Consider the following 21,455-nt stretch of genomic DNA (forward strand, 5'->3'; position numbering starts at 1 on the left):
AGTCTGATAGTGGCACGCCATACTCGATATTCAAGGATGCGTCCCTGTAATACAATAATTAAAGGGATAAAAATAAGAATTCTTCTACGTAAACGTTTCAACATGTAATGACTTCGAAGAAGCCAGGAAGGCAAAGGAATCGGATGGCTAAGATGGAAAAGGAGAGCCACAGGCAAAGTCGCTTTCTCCAAATGTAGAGCCGGTCTCTTCAAGAAAGCCAGCGAGCTATGCACTTTGTGCGGTGTAGAGGTTGCGATCATCGTATACTCGCCCGCCACAAAAACTTTCTCGTCTGGCCATCCAAACGTGTACTGGACCGCTACAGAAACAACACTTCCTTTGGGCAGCCAAAGCAACCGAAGGAAAACACAGCAGCGAGGAGCGAGTTAAGTTTGGTGTTGAGCCAGGTTGAGGAAGAGAAGAATAAAGGTGAGGAAAACGAGGGAGATGGTCAAATGGTTTGTGGGACAAAATAGCAGTCACAAGAAATGAAATTTGCGCTAGAGTAGCTGAGGAACACAATTGTGTTTCTTCCTTCTTGCATGATGAACACAACGTTTCTGGGATTTTTATGAAAAAAGATGTAAAAAAAAATACAAAAAAGTTGGAGGTTCAGCTGAGTACGAGCCAGCAGGCCATTGCGGATCTGAGTGGCGTTGAGCCGTTATCCGTCCACTGCTGAGAGAGGGAGGTGATCGCTGCTCTGTGAAACCCCAGCCTCACGCATTGCCCTCCACTTTAGGAACCGTTTGAGCCGAGCCTTCGCTCAACACAAACAGACCACTCTCAGCTTGGACTGGGCAGCCCAGAACAGTGCCACAGCAGACCCGACCCGTGGACCAAGCCAGTGTTCCACAAACTTATTATCCCCACTTGGGTTACAAGTTCTTGTTACTGAACTCGACGTACAACAGCTGTGTCAAGGACTTATATAAACAAAACCATTACAAGTCAAGTAACCGATGTGGGACAAAGTAGCAGTTTAGAGAATTTTCTGTTGTACTACAATTTTCATCAATTCTATTCCTATAAATACAACTTCATTATGTATTATCGCATTTTAAATGTTAAAATCAAATCTGTATGTGTCTTGCATGAAAGCTTGGTTCTTGCTGAATATGTTACTGCTGCTCTCTCTTTTGTACAAGTGAGCAAAGAAACTTCAGAAGATCATACATCCCCTCGATGTTGCACATCTCTTACAAACACACGACACGTCTCTCTGAAGAAATCAGAGTAACCGACAAGAAGAATGTGATTACCATGTGAGTAATCAGTAGCAAACAAAGAATACAAAGGAATCCACCTAACAAAGACAACCCACAAGTTGTGCTAGGAAATATATATATATATATTTAAAAATATCTCAAAAAACCGAAAGAAGAACCAGAAAAAGACAGACCACCACCACCCTCTTCTTGATTCCATCGCCTTACATTTTGATGTGATTTTTCCTCACTTCAACTTGATACCTACTCTACTACTGTTCCGTTTCTCATCAGATGATAGAGATGGACAAGCATTAGATTCATTTGAGACCGTTGTTATGATGCCCCCACCTGTTACTTTTAGTACTCTTTCCCTTTTTGTTTCTTCCATCTAAAACAATAAAGGCAATCACTCATCCTGCTCAATTACTCACATAGATTTCTTTTCCAAAGAGAATCTTTTATATATAAAGTTTCTTGATTCAGCTAGAGGTTTACTTCTGTCTTAATGAGGAGCACTAAGTAGGTGCAGAAAGTGAGTAGATGTTACAGATACTAGAGTCTTAGCAAACATTATTTCAGACAGAAGCTTTGGTGATGTCTCTTCAGATATTCACAAACCCATCTCAGTTATGGTTCTCTAAGAGGATATCATGCAAAGTAAGACTAAGTCGTGTTCTAGCCACGCCACCGTATTCAATCCTCTTGCAGATGGACGAAAGCAACAACAATCTTCCCAAGTCCAAGAAGGGTTTTGGTCTGAGTAGTGAAGATTCAAGAAGCGGTTTGAACATTCTCCATGCAGATTCTATGCTCAGGCAGGCCAACACGGTGGGTATCATCGGTGGCATTTCAACTGATTCCACTCTGAACTTCGTTAGGAAACTCGAGGATTGGAGTTTAAAAGATGGTAAAAGCTCCTTACCCTTTGTGCTTTGCTCGGATCCTATTCTCAACAAGGAGCTTCTCCTATACGAAGAGAACTCTTATCCTTCTCTGTACCATAGAATAAAGCGTACTCCAGCGGATCCAAAGCAGATTGTGGAGAATCTAAAGAACAAGAGGAGATCTCTCGAGAGGTGTGGAGCTAAACTAATCTTGATGCCTTGTCATATTGCGCATACATGGTACGATGAGGTCTGTGAAGGGAGTTCAGTTCCTATGCTTCACATGGGTGACTGCATTGTCAAAGAGCTGCAAGAGGCTAAGATGAAGCCTCTTGAAGCTGGGAATCCTCTGCGTGTAGGTGTAATGGCCTCTAGCGCCACATTATCCGCAGGGTTCTACCAGGAGAGACTACAGAGCAATGTTAGTGTTCACGTTGTGTCCATTGAAACAGCATATCTGTTATTGTTATTTTTTTTTGTCTGATACTTATTTATAAAACAGGGATTTGAGGCGGTGGTTCCAGATAAGGCGACAATGGAGCACACAGTGATCCCAGCCATAGAAGCAATGAAGAGAGATGACATGGAAGGAGCAGGGAACCTTTTGAGGATAGCATTGCAGGTGCTGTTGGTGCAGGCTGTGAATGTGGTGTTGCTAGGGTCAGATGAGATGAGGGACCTCTTGCCAGGGGATGATCCTCTGCTAAAGAAGTGTGTTGATCCAATGGATGCACTTGCTAGGTCGGCCATCAAATGGGCAGAGAGTTTATGATGATCTTAAGGAATGAATCCATAAGATCATTATTGTGTGTTTATATGTGAAAAGAAAATAGCTGGTATAGACCAGTGTGTGTCAAATAGAAAGAACATCATCAGCCAAAAAGTGAAACCATAGTCTTTTTATTTGTTGGGGTCCAACACAAGTGTGAACATGTCTAAAAGCCAAATAAGTTGAACATGTGTTGGCTTGGATACATTGTGTAATATGCCTTATTATTACAGAAAATTATTAGTTGAATTATAAAGGGTTAATGATAAACTATGAGTTTTGTTGAAAAGAAGTTAAATATCGGCAGGAGGATGCCCAGGCATGCTTGGACAGGTTGTTTTGTTAGGATTCTTATTGTCCAAAGGGTTCTTGTTCTTATACTCATTGTTCTTGTTGTCATTGTTCATCCCCAATTTGTTCTTCACTGCCTCTGATGCTTCTTGTGCCATGTTCTTCACTTGCTCTCCTTTCTGGTAAAATCACCATTCTTAATTCTTTAACAAAGACAAAGAGAGAAAAATTCAAAACAACATCAGTAGAGTTGATGTGTTAAGTGTTAACCTCCTGGAGAAAGCTAGATGCTTGAGAAGAGTTGGTGTTGTCTGCTTTGCATTCAGCCCTCTTCACCTGATATAAAACACCAGATTTCTCCACGTTACATAATTATATTTTTGTCATTACATAATTAATATGATCGCAAAAAGTCAGAAGTAGTGGGGAAATTGAACAAGATCACTCACATGTGCTTGGCCCACGATTTGGCCGGCTCTCACACTGAATTCCTCATCCTGTCTGCTCGCCATTTCTTACTAAATTATTCTCCTTTCTTGTCAAACAACGTCATCTTATAAAACATTTGTTCTTCTATATATTTGATGGTGTTCCATTTCTCAAGGAAGGCTTATCAATGGTGATCCATCTTATAAAACATTCAATGGTGATCCATCATTTTCTAAACCATGTTTGACTTTTTCACCGTCATATTTACATTTACGATTTACCATCCAAATTCACGTCAACCTTTTTTAATGTAAAAAATAAACCTCTTTTTCAGTACAAAGTCTAATAATCAATCAACCATTACTTAATAGAGAATTCGGAGACGACATGAACATGTAACGACCAAACAGCACTCACAAAATCAAAACTTTCTATGTTGTCGGGGGAGTCTTCTCAATCGCTCATGTCGTCAAAATCCTCAAAAGCATTGACACCATCAGCTGCTTCATCCGCTGATTCGTCTCCATCTTCATCTGTTTCCATTGCTTCATCTGGTCCTTGTCCTTCTTCATCATCAGTGTCCTTGTCCTCGTAAATCACTGGACCTTCATCTTCTTCTTCTTCATCCAAATCGTCCACAAGCTACCATTAACACAATCAATGACGAATCAGCAACTATGTCAAAGTTATCCATGCAAAGCGAGCTCAGAACTTCCATTGCGTTATTTAATTCCCAATGCGATCCATGGAATCAAACACCAAATCTAATGCTACTCCCCCCCCCCCAGGCCACAAAATAGAATCAAATTATTATATACAATACATACCAAGTCTAAGCCGCTTGAAACTTCTACGGCAGTGTGAAGAGTTGATACTCGTGATTCGATGAGCTGCAAATCAAATAGAATATTAATCATTCATCTATCCTTACTTTCTTGTCTTACTAATAAGCAAGTTCCTAACCTGATACATTGAGTTCAAAGCGATCAAAGATGAGTTTTGGGACATAATCCCACTGGAATGAGTAAGTAACACACACTTTATCCACGGAATCGCACAAGCTAAAACCGCACCCCTGCAATAAAGAATGAAAAATCACAACTTAAAATAAGCTTCAAACAACACACATAAAAACAGATCAGACAACTATTACCTTGATTGTAGTATTGGTAGAAGGGAATTAAGAAGCTTTAGAACTTCTGCTGAATTCAACTTAGCAACCGAATTAGCAATCACCTGAGAAACATAAAACCGAGGACAAAAACAATTAATAAAAAAGGGTTACAGAACAGACAGAGAACAGCTTCCTTACCTGTTCATCTCGGTTGTACAAGCAATCAAGTAGAAGAGAGCGATCATCAGCATGCAATGCCTGTCTCAGAAGAACGTTCACAGAGGCTGCTGTAGGAGGCTTCTTATCATCGACTCTATTACTCTCCTCCTCGCTTCTAAGTTTCTCTCCCTCTAACAAATGAAGACTCTCAAATTTATCGCCCATTGTTGGCTCGTTATGAGCATCCTCTACTACCCCTCCATCCCTTTCTTCGTCAACACCTACCATATATAACACGAACCTTAATGTAAGATTTGACCACACATCAAAAACCTCTTATCCGTTATAAAATATTAAAAACAGTAACTTTCTAGCAACATAAGTACAGAATCTTTTGTTACCGGAATGACGCGGCTCTCTTGTTGTTGAAGGCACATCGGGATCGGGTTCAGATCGCTTCCTGTTCTTCTTCTTATGCTTCTTCTCTCTAGGAGTAGTGTCGGCGATTTCACCTGTTGAATTCATTGGAAAATAAAAAGGAGAAGGGGTTACGAATGTGAGAGGTGAAATTGAGGAATCGGAGAGTGAAGCAAACAACCTCCGTCAGAGGTGGGAAGAGGCTTCAGTTTCTCTTTCGCCATGGTCGGCGGTGAAGCGTAAAGAGAGAGAGAGAGGGAGACGACGACGCGGGTTTAGGGTTTTAGTCTCCACGACTTGCAGAATTAAAAGCTATGGGTCGGGGAGGTTAGATTGAGTTGGTTGAAGTGGTGGTCTTTTTTTCTTCCATTGGGCCGACATGACTTAATAGTTGGGCTGAGTTTGTTTTGTAATCTTTTTCCTAACTATGTTTTTTTTTGTATAAAATGCTTTATTTTCCCGCTTAATTTTATAATAAGAAAAGGGATCCCAATAAGAAAATGTTAATTTGTCACATTTTTCTCAATACATTCTCTCCCTAAGAAAATTTTGAATATTTCCAAAAAATAGTTGGAAGCCTGTCGTTTTGATTTTAACACAGGCTAATTCCTTGCACCTGCATAATGGTATGTACGGCTGGGCACACGACGATTTAATTGCTATTTTGGGTGTACTTGCCACTTGACTTGGCTTATACGAATTGCATTTTTTATAAATTTTATTATTAACGAATTGCATTTTTTATAAATTTTCATCTTCTTTGACACTTTTTAGAATTTCTTACAACATTATAATGGCCGTCGTAATCACATAAATGATCATTTTTTTGCCTTTTTTTGCTGTTTTAAAAGTTATATATTTGTCATAAAACATATTTATGACACAAAAAGAAAAAAATTCTTAAATATCTGATTTGTTCACCGCATAAGCTGAATTTGCCACGGTGAACCACCGTTGAACGTATAGTTAACGCTTGACTGATCTCCACGGCCGAGTTTTGATAATCTGAATATCATTAAACACACACTTCTATTTGCAGGCTCAATCTAGATTCCAAGAATAAAACTTTGTTTATGCATATGGGTTAAATCTTGAAAAATACTGAATATACATCAAAAATAATAATTGAATTGATTTTTTGGAGGATGATCAATAACTTATTTTGTTACTAACAAAAAGAACGTGGTTAGTAATTTAACTAAAGTAGATACAGTTATAAAATAATTAAATTAGATATAGTTATATAAAAATCATAATTGACTCTTTAAATAAAGAGAATAAATAATTAAATATAACCTTTTAGAATAAATAATTAGAAATAATTAATCATGACTCAGTTTTAATAACATTTATTATTATAAACCTGAAATGGGGATAAAGGAAACAATTAATGTCGATAATAAAAATATCAGATTCAAACTATTTCCTAATTAGTTTCACTCAACTACTAATCCGACACATTTCGTTAGAACATTCCAATATCCTCGAATATCGATTACCATTTTTTACATTTGACGAATATAAAAAAAGGTAAAATTCACTTCATTTTATCGGATGCCTTAACTTTCCATATTATTTTAGAAGTAGCTAACTTTCTATAAACTCTTCTAAACTTATATTTTCCACTTTTGATCTTATACCTTAAAAATGTACGTTTGTACTGGACATGTATTTGCTTATGTAAAATAATGTATACCTTAAATGTAAGTTAATATACATTTTTTATTAATCTATGAATATCCCTTTCTGGTAAACGGTCTATAAAAAAGATTCAGATTAATTTCTCAAGTGAATATTAATTTACAGATAGACTTCCTTTCTGAATATGTAAATGAGCTAAAAACATAAAACCATATATGTGAGGTTATCCAAAATAATATGATTTAATTTAAGTTTCATGTGAATCGAACATTTCAAATTTGATTTCTTTATCACTCAACCACAAGGTTTACGCAGTTAATATGTATATATATATATATATATATAACCAAAAGGAGAAAAGACAATACGTATATATAACATATGTATGAAATTTGGTCAAAACATATATATGACATCTATATTGATCATAGCCATATATTTTATTTCATCAAGCTTAATAAGAAAGTGTATATTTTGAAAAGGATGCAGAGAATAAAGAAGCATAGTTTTAGAAAGAGGACCAAACAAATATTTTAAAGAAGTACATATAAAATCAAAAAGTTAATGTCATGATCTATGTGATTTGTTGTGATGTTTTCTAAAAACATATATGGATACTTCTATTTGCAGGTTGATCGAGATTCCAAGCGTAAAACTTTGTTTATGCATCTGGGTTGAATCTTGAGAAATTGAATATACATCAAAAATAATAATCGAACTGATTTTTTTTGGAGGATGATCAATAACTTCTTTTGTTATTGACAAAAAGAATGTGGTTACTGATTTAACTAAATTAGATACAGTTATAAAATAATTAATTAGATATAGTCATATAAAAAATCATAATTGATTTTTTAAAATGAAAAGAATAAATAATTAGACATAACCTTTTAGAATAAATAATTAGAAACAACTGGTCATGATTAAGTTTAAATAGAATTGATTATTAATAAACCTGAAATGGGGATAAAGGATCCAATTACAAGTCGATAATAAAAATACCAGATTCAAACTATTTCCTAATTAGTTTCGCTCGACAATTAATCCAATGCGTTTCGCTAGCACATTCCAATATCCTCGAATATCGATTGCCATTTTTTTACCTTTGACGAATATCAAGAAAAGGTAAAAATTCACTTCATTTTATTGGATGCGAGAACTTTCCATATTATTTTAGGAGTAGCTAACTTTCTATGAACTCTTTTAAACTTATATTTTCCACATTCGATCTTATACCTTAAAAGTGTACGTTTGTACTAGACATGTATTTGCTTAAGTAAAATAATCTTATACCTTAAATGTAAGTCAATGTACTTTTTTTTTATTAATCTATGATTTTCCCTTTCTGGTAAAACGGTCAATAAAAAATTCAGATTAATTTCTCAAGTGAATATTAGTTTACGAATAGACTTTCTTTCTGAATATGTAAATGAGCTAAAAACATAAAACCATATTTGTGTGGTTATCCAAAATAATATGATTTAATTTACGTTTCATGTGAATCGAACATTTCAGATTTGATTTCTTTATCACTCAACCACAAGGTTTACGCAGTTAATATGTATATATATAACCAAAAGGAGAAAAAAACAATATGTATATGTGTAACATACTAGCATATGTATGAAATTTGGTCAAAACATATATATGACATCTATATTGATCATAACCATATATATTATTTCATCAAGCTTAATAAGAAAGAGTATATTTTTAAAAGGATGCAGAGAAAAAAGAAGCATAGTTTTAGAAAGAGGACCAAACAAATATTTTAAAGTAGTAAATATAAAATTTAAAAGTTAATGTTATGATTTATGTGATTTGTTGTGATATTTTCTAAAAACATATATGGACACTTCTATTTGCAGGTTCAATCGAGATTCCAAGAGTATAACTTTGTTTCTGCATCTCGGTTAAATCTTGAGAAATTGAATATATATCAAAATAATAATCGAACTTGTTTTTTGGAGGATGATCAGTAACTTCTTTTGTTATTGACAAAAAGAACGTGGTTAGTGATTTAACTAAAATAGATACAGTTATAAAATAATTAATCAGATATAGTTATATAAAAAATCACAATTGACTCTTTAAATAAAAGAATAAATAATTAGACATAACCTTTTAGAATAAATAATTAGAAATAATTGGTCATGATTCAGTTTTAATAGAATTGATTATTAGTAAACCTGAAATGAGAATAATGGATCCAATTACAAGTCGATTATAAAAATACCAGATTCAAACTATTTCCTAATTAGTTTCACTCGATAACTAATCTGACACGTTTCGCTAGCACATTCCAATATCCTCAAATATCGATTGCCGTTTTTTTACTTTTGACGAATATCAAGAAAAGGTAAAATTCAGTTCATTTTATCGGGCTATAACTTTCCATATTATTTTAGGAGTAGCTAACTTTCTATAAACTCTTCTAAACTTGTATTTTCCACTTTCGATCTTATATCTTAAAAATGTACGTTTGTACTAGACATGTATTCACTTATGTAAAATAATCTTATACCTTAAATGTAAGTTAATATACATTTTTATTAATCTATGAATATTCCTTTCTGGTAAAACGGTCTATAAAAAGATTCAGCTTAATTTTTCAAGTGAATATTAGTTTACGAATAGTCTTTCTTTCTGAATATGTAAATGAGCTAAAAAACATAAAACCATATCCATGTGGTTATCCAAAATAATATGATTTAATTTACGTTTCATGTGAATCGAACATTTCAAATTTGATTTTTTTATCACTCGACCGTAAGGTTTACGCAGTTAATATGTATATATATAACTAAAAGGAGAAAAGACAATATGTATATATAACATAAGTATGAAATTTGGTCAAAACATATATATGACACCTATATTGATCAAAACCATATATTTTATTTCATCAAGCTTAATAAGAAAGAGTATATTTTGAAAAGGATGCAGAGAATAAAGAAGCATAGTTTTTAGAAAGAGGACCAAAAAATATTTTAAAGTAGTAAATATGAAATCGAAAAGTTAATGTTATGATCCATATGATTTGTTGTGATGTTTTCTAAAAACATATAGAGTAGATAACCACAAAACTTTTACATATTATGTTTGATTTTTTTCAAAATATATATAGAAAGAGAATATGACTGGGTTATATTTGATGTTTGACCGTATATAAACAGACCATTTTCATATAAAGTCTAACTGTACAGTATTTCTAGTAGATTTGAATGAAAAAGAAGTACCATAATAGCTAATGATTTATATGAATTAATTTGATTTTGGTAAAGAGGACACGTAGGCAAAAAAACTTTATAAGCCGTTTTAAAAAGAAAAGCAACGGGAAAAAGAAAGTCAAAAAGACAAATGTGTTAAAAATGGCAAGGAAAGTAGAGAGGGTGGACTTACACGAACAGAACACAGCAGGGTAGTTTCGTCATGTCTGAAAAGACGTCTCGGCGCCTATAAAAAGGCAAGGCACTCCACCGGCAATCTCATATTAACGCACGCGTATCCAATAATCTTTTCATCTTCACCGTTTCATACGTAACTTCTTTACGACCTTCTCTCTCTCTCTCTCTTTCCTTTTCTCTCTTTCGTTTCTCCGGCGAAGGTATTATTTTATTCTCTTACCTTTTTCTTGCCTTCTTTGGGCGATTGATTTGATTAACTCGTCGATGAATCTCTTTGATCCGATGATGGTCTGTCGTTTAGCTGTTTGTGGTGGTTGTGATCCGAGCATTCAATTTCGCGTTTCTTCTTATTTATATATATTTTTTATTTCCTGGGCAAAAAAAAAAAATTCTATCGAAATCGACTTGATCTGTTTTCTGCTTAGAAATCTTTGTCGGAATCGAATGTTTTGTCCGTCTTTAGAGGATCCACAAGTCTCTAACACTGTTTGTGATAAGTGAACAGTTTCAAATTTTATTGACCGATTGTTTTTTTTGAGTTTAAATCATCATCTGTCGTTAATGTAACGTTCACTAGGACTAAGCTTATGTTCAATCACCGTTTATTTGAGCTATTATTCCTTGTCCTGTTTCATGTAATCTCTTTGAATGCTATAAAGATTATTTGAGCCTTTTTTGAATTTGATTATTGGGTCGAATTATAACTCTTTGTCTGTTGCTTTCAGTGTGCAGGATGCTGAAGGAAAGACAGGTTTTGCCGGACTCAAGCAACAAGAACAGGATGTCTCCCTACCCGCTACGCTCTTGTCGGAGCAAGAAACAGAAAGAAGAAGCCGAGTCACCTCTCGAGCCAGAGAGCGTGAGTGAATGGGAGGACGTGAGGTGTGTGATCTGCATGGAGCCGCCGCACAATGCTGTCCTGTTGCAGTGCTCTTCCTTCTCCAAAGGCTGCCGCGCTTACATGTGCGACACGAGCGCGCGTCACTCCAACTGCTTCAAGCAGTACCGCAGAAACAAGAAGAACACGAGCCGCTCCAGCAGCAGTGGCAGCAAGACTCTGAGCTGTCCGTACTGCAGGGGAGAGGTTCACGGGACGGTGAAGTCGACTAGCGCGAGGAGGTTCATGAACGCGAGGCCGAGGGGATGTTCTATGGACGATTGCGAGTTCTCTGGGACTTATTCTCAGCTGAAGACTCACTTGAAAGCTGAGCATCCGGGTTTCACAGCTCCGAAGCTGGACGACCCTTGGGAGCACCGCAGCATGTGGGAGGAAGTGGAAAGAGCGGAGTTCATTGAGATGATCAACGCTCGTCAGAGATGGGAAGCAGAGCAGAGGTTGTTGGCAGGCCATCTCTACCAGCTTCCGCACCACCACCATCACCATCACCATCACATGATTGATCTCAACCTTGATGCTTTCATGCACGATGTTTTCATTGGTGTGAGGGGACAACAAGCGAGTGCTGCTGGTTACTCGCCCGCTCAGATGTCCCAACTTGGGTTCCATGGAGGAGCCATGTATCCGAGATGGACTCCGTGAAGATTCTCGTAGTGCCGATTCAAAGTTTTGATGTCTCTTGATTCTTTTATCCAAAATGTATTCTAAAGTGTTTAGGTTTTATAGTGACATCAGCTCTTGTTCTAGGCATAAGTTTTTACTTCTTGTTTGTATTTATGCTTGTGTTAGTCAAGTATTCGATAAAATTTATCTAAATAAAAAAAAACACATTTTTTCATACTTTGTCTTATGATTGCAACTTACATTACGGTTTTATAATGACATCAGCTCTGGTTCTAGGCATAAGTTTTTACCTAGTTTTTGTATTTATGCTTTTATGTTAGTCAAGTATTCGATAAAATTTATCTAAATAAAAAATATTCACATTTTTTTCATACTTGTGTTATGGTTGCAACTTGCATTACGGTAGATTGCTAAAATTGTGAGAGATCAATTTTGTTTCTGCATTCAGAACTAATAGATCAAAAATGTTTCCACCAGGAGGAAGAAAGAGAATTTTAAGTTACAAAAAGAGTTGCGTCTGATGAGGGTTGCATAAAAACAAAATCAATGATTGTTTGGTACAGAACACAAGTAGCGAAGTGTGTACTCGTTGGAAGAACACATATCCGCCAGATCCTGGTGGGCTCTGGTGATTGCCTTCTGCAGCGATTTCAGCGAAGGTAGTAGATTTCTGTAGTTTCTCTGAATGGAGCTTCCGTGTGCCTTGCAGATCTCCTGAACATATTAAACAAACACACAAAAGTTTAATCAGCTAAGAGCAGTTTTAGTTGAGAAGACATCAGTGGGGGAAAAAAAAAAGAGGAAGGCGAGTATACCTGACACCAGTGAAGTAAGAACTCGAGATGAGGACAGTTCTCTAGCAAATCCACCAAAGCTTCCATAAGCCTTTCTATGTATTTCTGAGGGACAGAGATTGCAACCTCTTTTATGTCTGCAGGGGCTACAGCAAAGATGCATTTCTTTATGAGGCTGTCTTCGTTCAAACGCATACTCAAAGCAAGTGCTCTGACCACTTCACCCTTCTCTAGCGCATCCTCAACCGCCTACACACACAACACATTACCTTTGCTTTTAAAAACCAATAATCAGAACTAAAAAAACATCACCCGCTAATATCTATTTACAAAAGGCTGACCTCTGGTGTCACATCTATGTCAAGATCAGTTGGATCAAAGATGAAAGATTCGTCGACTGAAAAGATGAGGACTCCTTCCGTTGTTGCAGCTGCAAAGCTCCTCCCAGTTGGGGCTATGCTGAGGCTTTTGGTCCGGATAATGGGCCTGCCCCGGTTAGGCTTGGATCCAGGCAGATCATAACCTAAATTCCCACGAGACTGTTTGTCAATGCCATCTTCTTCATCGCTGTTTTCATCTTCAATCAGATCCATTGGTCCTGCTTCTGTCATCTTCTTGGAGTTCAGGAAGTCAAGAACCCCGTCATACGAGAGATTATGGGATATTTGAAAACGACGCAACAGAACCTGAAAATGTAATATTGCAGAACTTGTCACTATGTTTCTTTAATAAGCAAAAGAATCAAGCATTGGAGGCCAAGAGAAGTAGATCCAAGAAGAGACAATTAGCTAACCTGATCAGAGATGTCATACATGCAAATATATCTGCTATTTCCTGCGGCTAGAATATAGCTTCCATCAGCGGAATAGCACAGTGTTGTAAAGCACTTTCCAGAACTTGAATTAGCTGCAGACCGACGGTCGGTCATGTTGCGACCTCCAGCAATGTCTCTCCGTCCCTCTATGGTGTACATCAACACGCCATCAACGGTGTCCCAGAAATGGATCTGCCCATCTAGCGTGCACGAGGCTAACTGCTTGCCGTCAGGACGGAAAGTAACCGTTAGAACATCGTGGTTGTGTTGAAACGTCTCCACTGTGCCTTTGCTTGCAAACACATCCCACAACCGGACCGTATTGTCCCATGAAGATGAAGCTAAAATTTGCTGCAGAGAAAGAATGGATCAAGATTAGTGGTCATGAAAGTTATAACAAACGTAAGCAAGAAATATACATAAATCCAAAAAAGTTCTACATTGTTAGCTAGTTTTCACATAATTGTTTTGAGCCAAGAAATATACATAAATCCAAAAAAGTTCTACATTGTGATACGTACGAGTCTCGTGGGCCTCCTATCCTATATCAGTACTACAGAAGGAATAAGGGAAGGAATGGGCCTACTGGGGCACCAGCATGATTGATTGATGAGTGACGGATCCTAGGAGGTGAGGTGGCATCCTTCTAGAAACAGAATCTTCAAATAACCACCTGAGGCAACTTGTCACGTGCAGTGGATAACGGCTCGAGAGTGACGTGCTGAGTCATTTACTTTTCATGCTATTTAGATGCGTTGTAGAGAGAGAGAAAGGCTATCGAGTGTTTGAGTCGATCATTGTGTAGGAGCTGAGAAATCTCCTGTGAAACTTTCTCTTTGCTGTAACACTTGATCGATTGAGCAATAATACACTTGTTTCTCTTTTGATTCTCGTTTTACAAATTACACGTAACAAACTTGGTATCAGAGCACGGTTGTGACCTGAGATCGAGCATGGCACCGCTGAAGAAGAACGAGGAGAAGATCGCCGAGCTCTCAGATCGCGTCGATGAGAGGATCGAATCGATCGAGAAGGAGGTAGGGAAGATCTCGTCGTTGGAGAAATGTATGGAGTTTTTGATGAAGGAGGTGAAGCAGATGACCGGCGAGTTTGGGAAACTTCAGCTGAGTCTGACAGAACAAACCAAGGAGAAGGATCGGCGGGTGGAAGGGCCGCTCTCCTCTGGTTTGGACTCTCAGCCGGTTGGGGTTCTCAGCGCGCCGGTGTATCACGGAGAAGGATCGGGGAAGAAGATCGCCGGTGAACCCAGAAATCTTTACGGTGAAGGCTTCGCCGGTGAGGCGGGACCAGAGGAAGAATCTTACGTGAGACAGAGATCTCCGTGGCCAGATGGGGAGGATCGGAGCTTGCCGTTGACAAGGAGGGTGGAGATACCCTTGTTTAACGGAGAGGACGCCGAGAGTTGGGTGTTGAGGATCGATCAATACTTTGAGATCGGAGAGTTTACCGAAGATGAGAAGATCCGAGCAGTGAGGGTGTGTTTTACCGGAGAAGCCTTGTCGTGGTACCGGTGGGAGAGAAACCGGCATCCATTTCGGGGATGGGAAGATATGAAGTTGCGCGTGTTGACTCAGTTTTCATCAACACGCGATACGAACGCGGGAGAGAGACTGATCCGTCTCCAGCAGACGGGATCGGTGAAGAAATATCGGAAGGAGTTCATCGCGCTAGCGTCGAACACACCCGAGATTCCCGATTCGGTGTTGGTGATGGCTTTCAACAGCGGGTTGCAGTCAAAAATACGAGCAGGGGTGAAGCTGATGAAGCCAAAGGGGTTGGAAGAGCTAATGGAAGTGGCGGAGATGGTGGATGACTGGTCCGGAGGGGGAGAGTCGTCGGAAGGGGTTAACGAGGATGAAGGGAAGTTGGGCCGAGCCCAAAACGGGAGGTTTCAAGCCCAAGGAGCGAAGACAGGAGGGTCTAACTCAAATCGGCCCAAGCCCAATAACGCTGGAACGACGTCGTCGAGCAGTGGCGGACAGAAACCTCACAACCGACTGAAGCCACCGTTTCGACACCTAACCCCAGCTGAAGTAGCAAAGTGGAAGGCGGAGGGCCTCTGCTTCCGATGCGATGAGAAGTATCGATACAATCATCGTTGCACACGACCCGAGGTGATGGTAATGATGGTGTTAGAGGATGGCACCGAGATCGATATCTCCGACTGCTCAGTAGAAGAGGCGGCGGAGGCGAAGGTGGAAGAGGGAGAAGTCGCAGAGATCTCAGCCAGCTCGATGATGGGGATTTCGTCCTCTCGCACTATCAAACTGATGGGGCGTATCAAAGGCGAGGAGATGGTGGTGATGATCGACAGTGGGGCGACTCACAATTTCATTTCGAAGAAGATGGTGGAGAAGATGAACCTGCCTCTGGACAATGACCGGAGGTACAGCGTACTGACGGCAGGAGGAATAACCATCAAAGGAGTGGGGTGGTGCGACTTGGAGCTCCAGCTGCAAGGAAGTACAATCAAATCCAGCTTCCTTCCACTAGAGCTGGGTAACGCAGATGTTATCTTGGGGATGCAGTGGCTGGAGACGATTGGGGAAACGAAGGTGAACTGGAAACTGCAAATCCTCAAGTATAAGTTGGAGGGAGTCAAGTACGTGTTGCGCGGAGATCCTAGCCTATGCTGCTCTCCTATATCAGCTAAAGCTATGAGGAGGACGATGGAGCACGATGGAGAGGTGATGCTAGTGGAGTATTACGGGCTTCATGCGGAGAAACCACTGAATGAAGGGCCACTGACCTCCCAGCTGTCGTTAATACTGAATGAGTACGCTCAGGTGTTCGAGGAGCCACAAGGCTTGCCCCCTTCACGAGGGAAGGAGCACGCCATTGTGTTGAAACCTGATGCAGAACCAGTGAGTGTCCGTCCCTTTCGGTACCCACAAGCGCAGAAGGAGGAGATTGAAAAGCAGGTGACTACTATGCTAGCTGCAGGGATCATCCAGGAAAGTAGCAGCCCTTTTTCCAGCCCAGTCCTCTTAGTGAAGAAGAAAGACGGAAGCTGGAGATTTTGCGTAGATTACCGCGCGTTGAACAAGGCGACAGTGACTGACAGCTACCCAATTCCAATGATAGATCAGTTGCTCGACGAGTTGCACGGAGCAGTGATCTTCTCTAAGTTGGATTTGAAGGCTGGGTACCATCAGATACTGGTGCGCGAGTGTGATGTTCCGAAGACGGCCTTCAGAACACATGATGGGCACTATGAGTTCCTCGTCATGCCATTCGGACTTTCCAACGCGCCTGCTACCTTTCAGTCACTAATGAACGACGTGTTCCGTGGTTACTTGCGCAAGTTCGTCTTGGTCTTTTTCGACGATATACTCGTGTACAGCAAGACCAAGGAGGAGCACGCTGAGCACGTTCGACTGGTTCTCGAGGTTCTCCAGAAACACCGACTCTACGCCAACAAGAAGAAATGTCAGTTTGGCACGGAGTCTGTGGAGTATTTGGGGCATATCATCAGTGCAGACGGTGTGGCAGCTGATGGGGAGAAAATAAAAGCGATGCGTGAGTGGAAGGAGCCAAGGCACATCAAAGACTTGAGAGGGTTCTTGGGGCTCACGGGGTATTACCGCAAGTTTGTGTTGGGATATGGAGACATAGCAAGACCGTTAACATCCCTGCTGAAGAAGGAGCAGTTTCGCTGGGACTCAACGGCAGCTACAGCTTTTCAGAAACTCAAAGAGGCGATGACTACAGTACCTGTGCTCGCCTTACCTGACTTCTCCGAGCTTTTCGTGGTGGAGTCTGACGCATCTGGTGTAGGATTGGGGGCGGTTCTAATGCAAAATCAAAGGCCTATAGCCTATTTCAGTCAAGCGCTAACAGACCGTCAGAGGATGAAGTCGGTGTATGAGAGGGAGCTCATGGCAATAGTGTTTGCCATTCAGAAATGGAGGCACTACTTGATTGGGAGGAGGTTCCTGGTTCGCACAGACCAGAAGAGTTTGAAGTTTTTGCTGGAACAACGCGAGGTTAATGTGGAGTATCAGCGGTGGTTGACTAAATTACTGGGGTTTGACTTCGAGATTCAGTACAAGCCAGGGTTGGAAAACAAAGCTGCTGATGCCTTGTCGCGTAAGGAAAGTGGAGCAGAGCTAATGGCGTTATCAATACCCGTGGTGTTGCAAATGGAGGAGATCAGTAAGGCGGTGGAGGATGATCCAGAGTTGGGCCGTATTGTGACAGAGCTGCAGAACGGCACGACACCACACCCGGAGTACTCTTTGGTTCGTGGCAGGCTGTTACGCCAGGGCAAGCTAGTGGTACCCAAGGATAACAAGCTGATCGAGATAATTCTGCGGGAGTTTCACGACAGTAAGCAGGGCGGTCATGGGGGCATTTTGAAAACACAGAAACGAATTGGAGATGTGTTCTATTGGAAGGGGATGATGACTGACATCAGACGTTATGTTGCGGCTTGTCAAGTGTGTCAGCGCAACAAATACTCGACTCTGGCTCCGGGAGGACTACTCCAGCCCTTACCCATTCCTCTCAACGTGTGGGAGGACGTCTCGATGGACTTCATCGAAGGGTTACCCAAGTCCGATGGTTACAACGTCATCATGGTGGTCATCGACAGATTTTCGAAATATGCTCACTTCTTGGGCCTGAAGCATCCGTTTACGGCAATCGATGTGTCAATGCTGTTTGTCAGGGAGGTTGTGAAGCTACACGGGTTCCCCAAAACAATCGTCTCGGATCGTGATAAGGTGTTTACGGGGGTATTTTGGAAGGAACTGTTTAGGCTGGCAGGAACAAAGCTTTGTTTCAGTACAGCATATCACCCACAGTCCGATGGCCAGACTGAGGTGACTAACCGGGGACTGGAGACTTACCTACGTTGTTTTGCTAGTGAGAAACCACGCACATGGGCTCAGTACTTGGCGTGGGCAGAGTACAGCTATAACACGGCTTTTCATTCCGCGGTGCAGATGTCCCCGTTCAAGGCAGTTTATGGGCGCGATCCACCTACGTTGATGGGCTTTGAGACAGGATCTACGAACAACGCTGACTTGGAGAAACGCTTGAAGGACAGAGAGGAGCATTTAGACCTCATCCGCCAGCATTTGCACAAGGCGCAACAGACGATGAAGAACAGAGCTGATGCTCATCGTCGTGAAGTCGAGTTTCAGGTAGGAGACAAGGTCTTCCTCAAGCTGCGTCCCTACCGCCAACAAACCTTGGCTCGTCGCGCTAACGAGAAACTGGCAGCTCGATTCTATGGTCCTTATGCAGTGGCAGAACGCATTGGCAACGTGGCTTATCGCCTCTCCTTACCAGCGGAAGCACGCATCCATCCCACGTTTCACGTGTCCCAACTGAAGCGAGCCATTGGGGAGAGCACGACTCCGGTCTCTCTACCACCACAGCTCACAGTGGAGGGCGTTCTGGAAGCTCAGCCTGAGGAAGTGCTCGATGCAAGAATGAATGCAGGCACTGGCCAGCGCGAGGTGTTGGTTAAGTGGAAGGATCTTCCTATGACAGATAGTACGTGGGAAAGCGCCGAAAAGATGGCGAAACAGTTTCCTGATCTTGACCTTGAGGACAAGGTCAGTTTCAATGGCGGCAGTAATGATACGTACGAGTCTCGTGGGCCTCCTATCCTATATCAGTACTACAGAAGGAATAAGGGAAGGAATGGGCCTACTGGGGCACCAGCATGATTGATTGATGAGTGACGGATCCTAGGAGGTGAGGTGGCATCCTTCTAGAAACAGAATCTTCAAATAACCACCTGAGGCAACTTGTCACGTGCAGTGGATAACGGCTCGAGAGTGACGTGCTGAGTCATTTACTTTTCATGCTATTTAGATGCGTTGTAGAGAGAGAGAAAGGCTATCGAGTGTTTGAGTCGATCATTGTGTAGGAGCTGAGAAATCTCCTGTGAAACTTTCTCTTTGCTGTAACACTTGATCGATTGAGCAATAATACACTTGTTTCTCTTTTGATTCTCGTTTTACAAATTACACGTAACACATTGTTAGCTAGTTTTCACATAATTGTTTTGAGCCAAGAAACCATATATATTTGGACCAGAAGAAATATGAGACTACTACTACAGTTTATTTTACCGTTAAGGGAGAAAACATTAACCCATGAACGGGAGCTTCATGCCCATTGAGAATATCCTTTATTTGCCCAGTTTTCTTGGACCATACAAAGATCTGCACATACACAAGTAAAAAAAAAAGTGATTCACCTTACCAAAAAGACACCGCGATTTTAGAATTTGTGATTATGTGAATGCATAAGTTGAATTACCTCAAATGAATCTAGGGTGCCAGCACAGACGACGTCACCACTCGGGTCTGCTGTCAAGGAAACAAACTGGCGGGGTGTAGGGGTTGTATACGTTTTGTAGTTCTTGTATCTTCTAAAATCCCAAGCACGAACAGTGCCGTCCAGAGATGCACTTAAGAGGGAGTGGTTGTCAGCCATAAAATGAAGAGCTGTAACTGCATTAGTGTGCTCTGTGAAGGTGATGAAACATGATCCTGATGCAACGTTCCACACCTGTAAAAATGCAGCATAAAAAACATGATGGTTATCAAAGTAGACGAGAATCATGGTAATGTCTTTGAGATTTTTAATACCTTGACTTTGTTATCATCAGCCCCAGTAGCCAAGAACTGCGAATCAGACGAGTAAGTGACACAGTTCACATCAAAATAATGTCCTTGCTGCTTCAGTATATAGCTTTCAGATCGCCACTCCCAGACCAACAGTTGCCCAAGCTTGGCGCAACCAAAGGTCAGCCAATTACCACGCTGATTAAAGACAGCCGTTGTCAGCTTCTCCCTAGAGATAGACAACAGATGGATACAGATGAAATCAGGCATCTGGTAAAGCCCGAATACACCGTTCGAGAACCCCACCACAACCATGTCGAGCCCCTGGTGATAGTCACAAGCTGTAACCTTCGCTGATCCCTGATTGAACCCATCCTTCCTCAACAAAACCCATTTCCCTCTATGCATATACTCTTCTTCTTCATCATCATCCTCTGAATCACCACCACCTCTACCTTCATACTCTTTACGTTTTCTCATATCACCGCCGCTTTCAACCATCACCTCATCATCCCTCTCCGGAGTATCAGGAGAAAGTGGCTCTTCTGCCTTAACTTCATTCCCACTGTAACCCCAACTAAACATGTAACCATCCCTAGCAACGGTGAAAGCCCTGTTGACCTTATTAGTCATCTTATCAACACCAAAGAAGCAACCCACAACGGAATCTCTATGACCAAGAAACAAAAAGGGCTTATTCAACACACCCTTGAGCTTCCTAACGCAAAACAACCTAGCCGCCAAATCCTTAGTCCCAACAAGCAGATACTCAGAGTCCAAGCTCCACTCCAAGGAGACGACTTTATCATCAGAGCTAGCGAAAGTCCTAACCTTCTGAAAGGCGAACGCCGCCCGGCTGAACCCGGGGGACTCCCATATCTCCACGAGCTTGCCCACCCCGACGGCGACGAACTTGCCGTCGGGGCTGAACTTCAAGGCGCCGACTTTCCCTTTGAAGGTCATCCTGTGGAGCACAGCGCGGCGAGGGACGTTGATGAAGAGGCAGCGGCTGTTCTCGTCGACGGCCATCAGGAAGGTGCCGTCGGGGGAGGCGGCGAGGCGGCATATGTTGGTGGAGGCGGTGAGATCGAGGGTGACGGTGTGGTGCTTGACGAGGTCGGTGACGGAGACGCGGTTGCCGACGGGGGAGATGAGCTGGGTGTTTTGGGTGACGACGGCGTTTCCGCCTCTGTAGGGAGCGCCGAGGAGGTTCTGGAATCGGTAGTTCATTGGTTTAAGGATCGTTTGCGAGAGTCTGGTGAGGGAGGATGGAAATGCCGGCGGCGGAGTTTCGCGGCGTTAGGGTTTAAGGAGCGAAGGGTTTCTCTCAATCTCGATTGTTTTCTGATTTATACTGGTTTAATTGTCGCTTCCGCAAAAAAAAAAAAAAAAAGAGAA

At 41.1% G+C, this 21,455-nt stretch overlaps 5 protein-coding genes across 5 annotated transcripts; 2 read left to right on the plus strand and 3 right to left on the minus strand.

Annotated features, from left to right (window-relative positions):
- The first annotated feature begins 1,462 nt into the window (after positions 1 to 1,462).
- On the plus strand, positions 1,463 to 3,120 carry LOC108812698 (uncharacterized). The gene is made up of 2 exons (XM_018585033.2): positions 1,463 to 2,516; positions 2,598 to 3,120. Exons 1-2 carry the CDS (start codon positions 1,806 to 1,808, stop codon positions 2,865 to 2,867), a joined length of 981 nt encoding a protein of 326 aa, XP_018440535.2. The 5' UTR covers positions 1,463 to 1,805; the 3' UTR covers positions 2,868 to 3,120.
- On the minus strand, positions 2,975 to 3,806 carry LOC108812717 (late embryogenesis abundant protein 1). Its single transcript, XM_018585056.2, has 3 exons — positions 3,605 to 3,806; positions 3,426 to 3,491; positions 2,975 to 3,334 (listed from the first exon to the last, which is right to left on the minus strand). The coding sequence occupies exons 1-3, from the start codon at positions 3,665 to 3,667 to the stop codon at positions 3,158 to 3,160; spliced, it is 306 nt and encodes a 101-aa protein (XP_018440558.2). The 5' UTR covers positions 3,668 to 3,806; the 3' UTR covers positions 2,975 to 3,157.
- A 67-nt stretch (positions 3,807 to 3,873) lies between these two features.
- On the minus strand, positions 3,874 to 5,609 carry LOC108812708 (uncharacterized). The gene is made up of 7 exons (XM_018585045.2): positions 5,456 to 5,609; positions 5,259 to 5,369; positions 4,897 to 5,138; positions 4,738 to 4,820; positions 4,548 to 4,659; positions 4,412 to 4,474; positions 3,874 to 4,226 (listed from the first exon to the last, which is right to left on the minus strand). The coding sequence occupies exons 1-7, from the start codon at positions 5,496 to 5,498 to the stop codon at positions 4,038 to 4,040; spliced, it is 843 nt and encodes a 280-aa protein (XP_018440547.2). The 5' UTR covers positions 5,499 to 5,609; the 3' UTR covers positions 3,874 to 4,037.
- A 4,708-nt stretch (positions 5,610 to 10,317) lies between these two features.
- LOC108863008 (uncharacterized) lies at positions 10,318 to 12,058 on the plus strand. Its single transcript, XM_057008028.1, has 2 exons — positions 10,318 to 10,522; positions 11,048 to 12,058. The coding sequence occupies exon 2, from the start codon at positions 11,056 to 11,058 to the stop codon at positions 11,860 to 11,862; it is 807 nt and encodes a 268-aa protein (XP_056864008.1). The 5' UTR covers positions 10,318 to 10,522; positions 11,048 to 11,055; the 3' UTR covers positions 11,863 to 12,058.
- A 202-nt stretch (positions 12,059 to 12,260) lies between these two features.
- Positions 12,261 to 21,410, minus strand: LOC108811400 (periodic tryptophan protein 2). Its single transcript, XM_018583455.2, has 7 exons — positions 20,082 to 21,410; positions 19,750 to 20,001; positions 19,560 to 19,652; positions 13,432 to 13,803; positions 12,980 to 13,324; positions 12,660 to 12,887; positions 12,261 to 12,558 (listed from the first exon to the last, which is right to left on the minus strand). Exons 1-7 carry the CDS (start codon positions 21,285 to 21,287, stop codon positions 12,388 to 12,390), a joined length of 2,667 nt encoding a protein of 888 aa, XP_018438957.2. The 5' UTR covers positions 21,288 to 21,410; the 3' UTR covers positions 12,261 to 12,387.
- Positions 21,411 to 21,455: the final 45 nt, after the last annotated feature.

The sequence above is a fragment of the Raphanus sativus genome, chromosome 1 (assembly GCF_000801105.2).
Source record: "Raphanus sativus cultivar WK10039 chromosome 1, ASM80110v3, whole genome shotgun sequence".
NCBI lineage: Eukaryota > Viridiplantae > Streptophyta > Magnoliopsida > Brassicales > Brassicaceae > Raphanus > Raphanus sativus.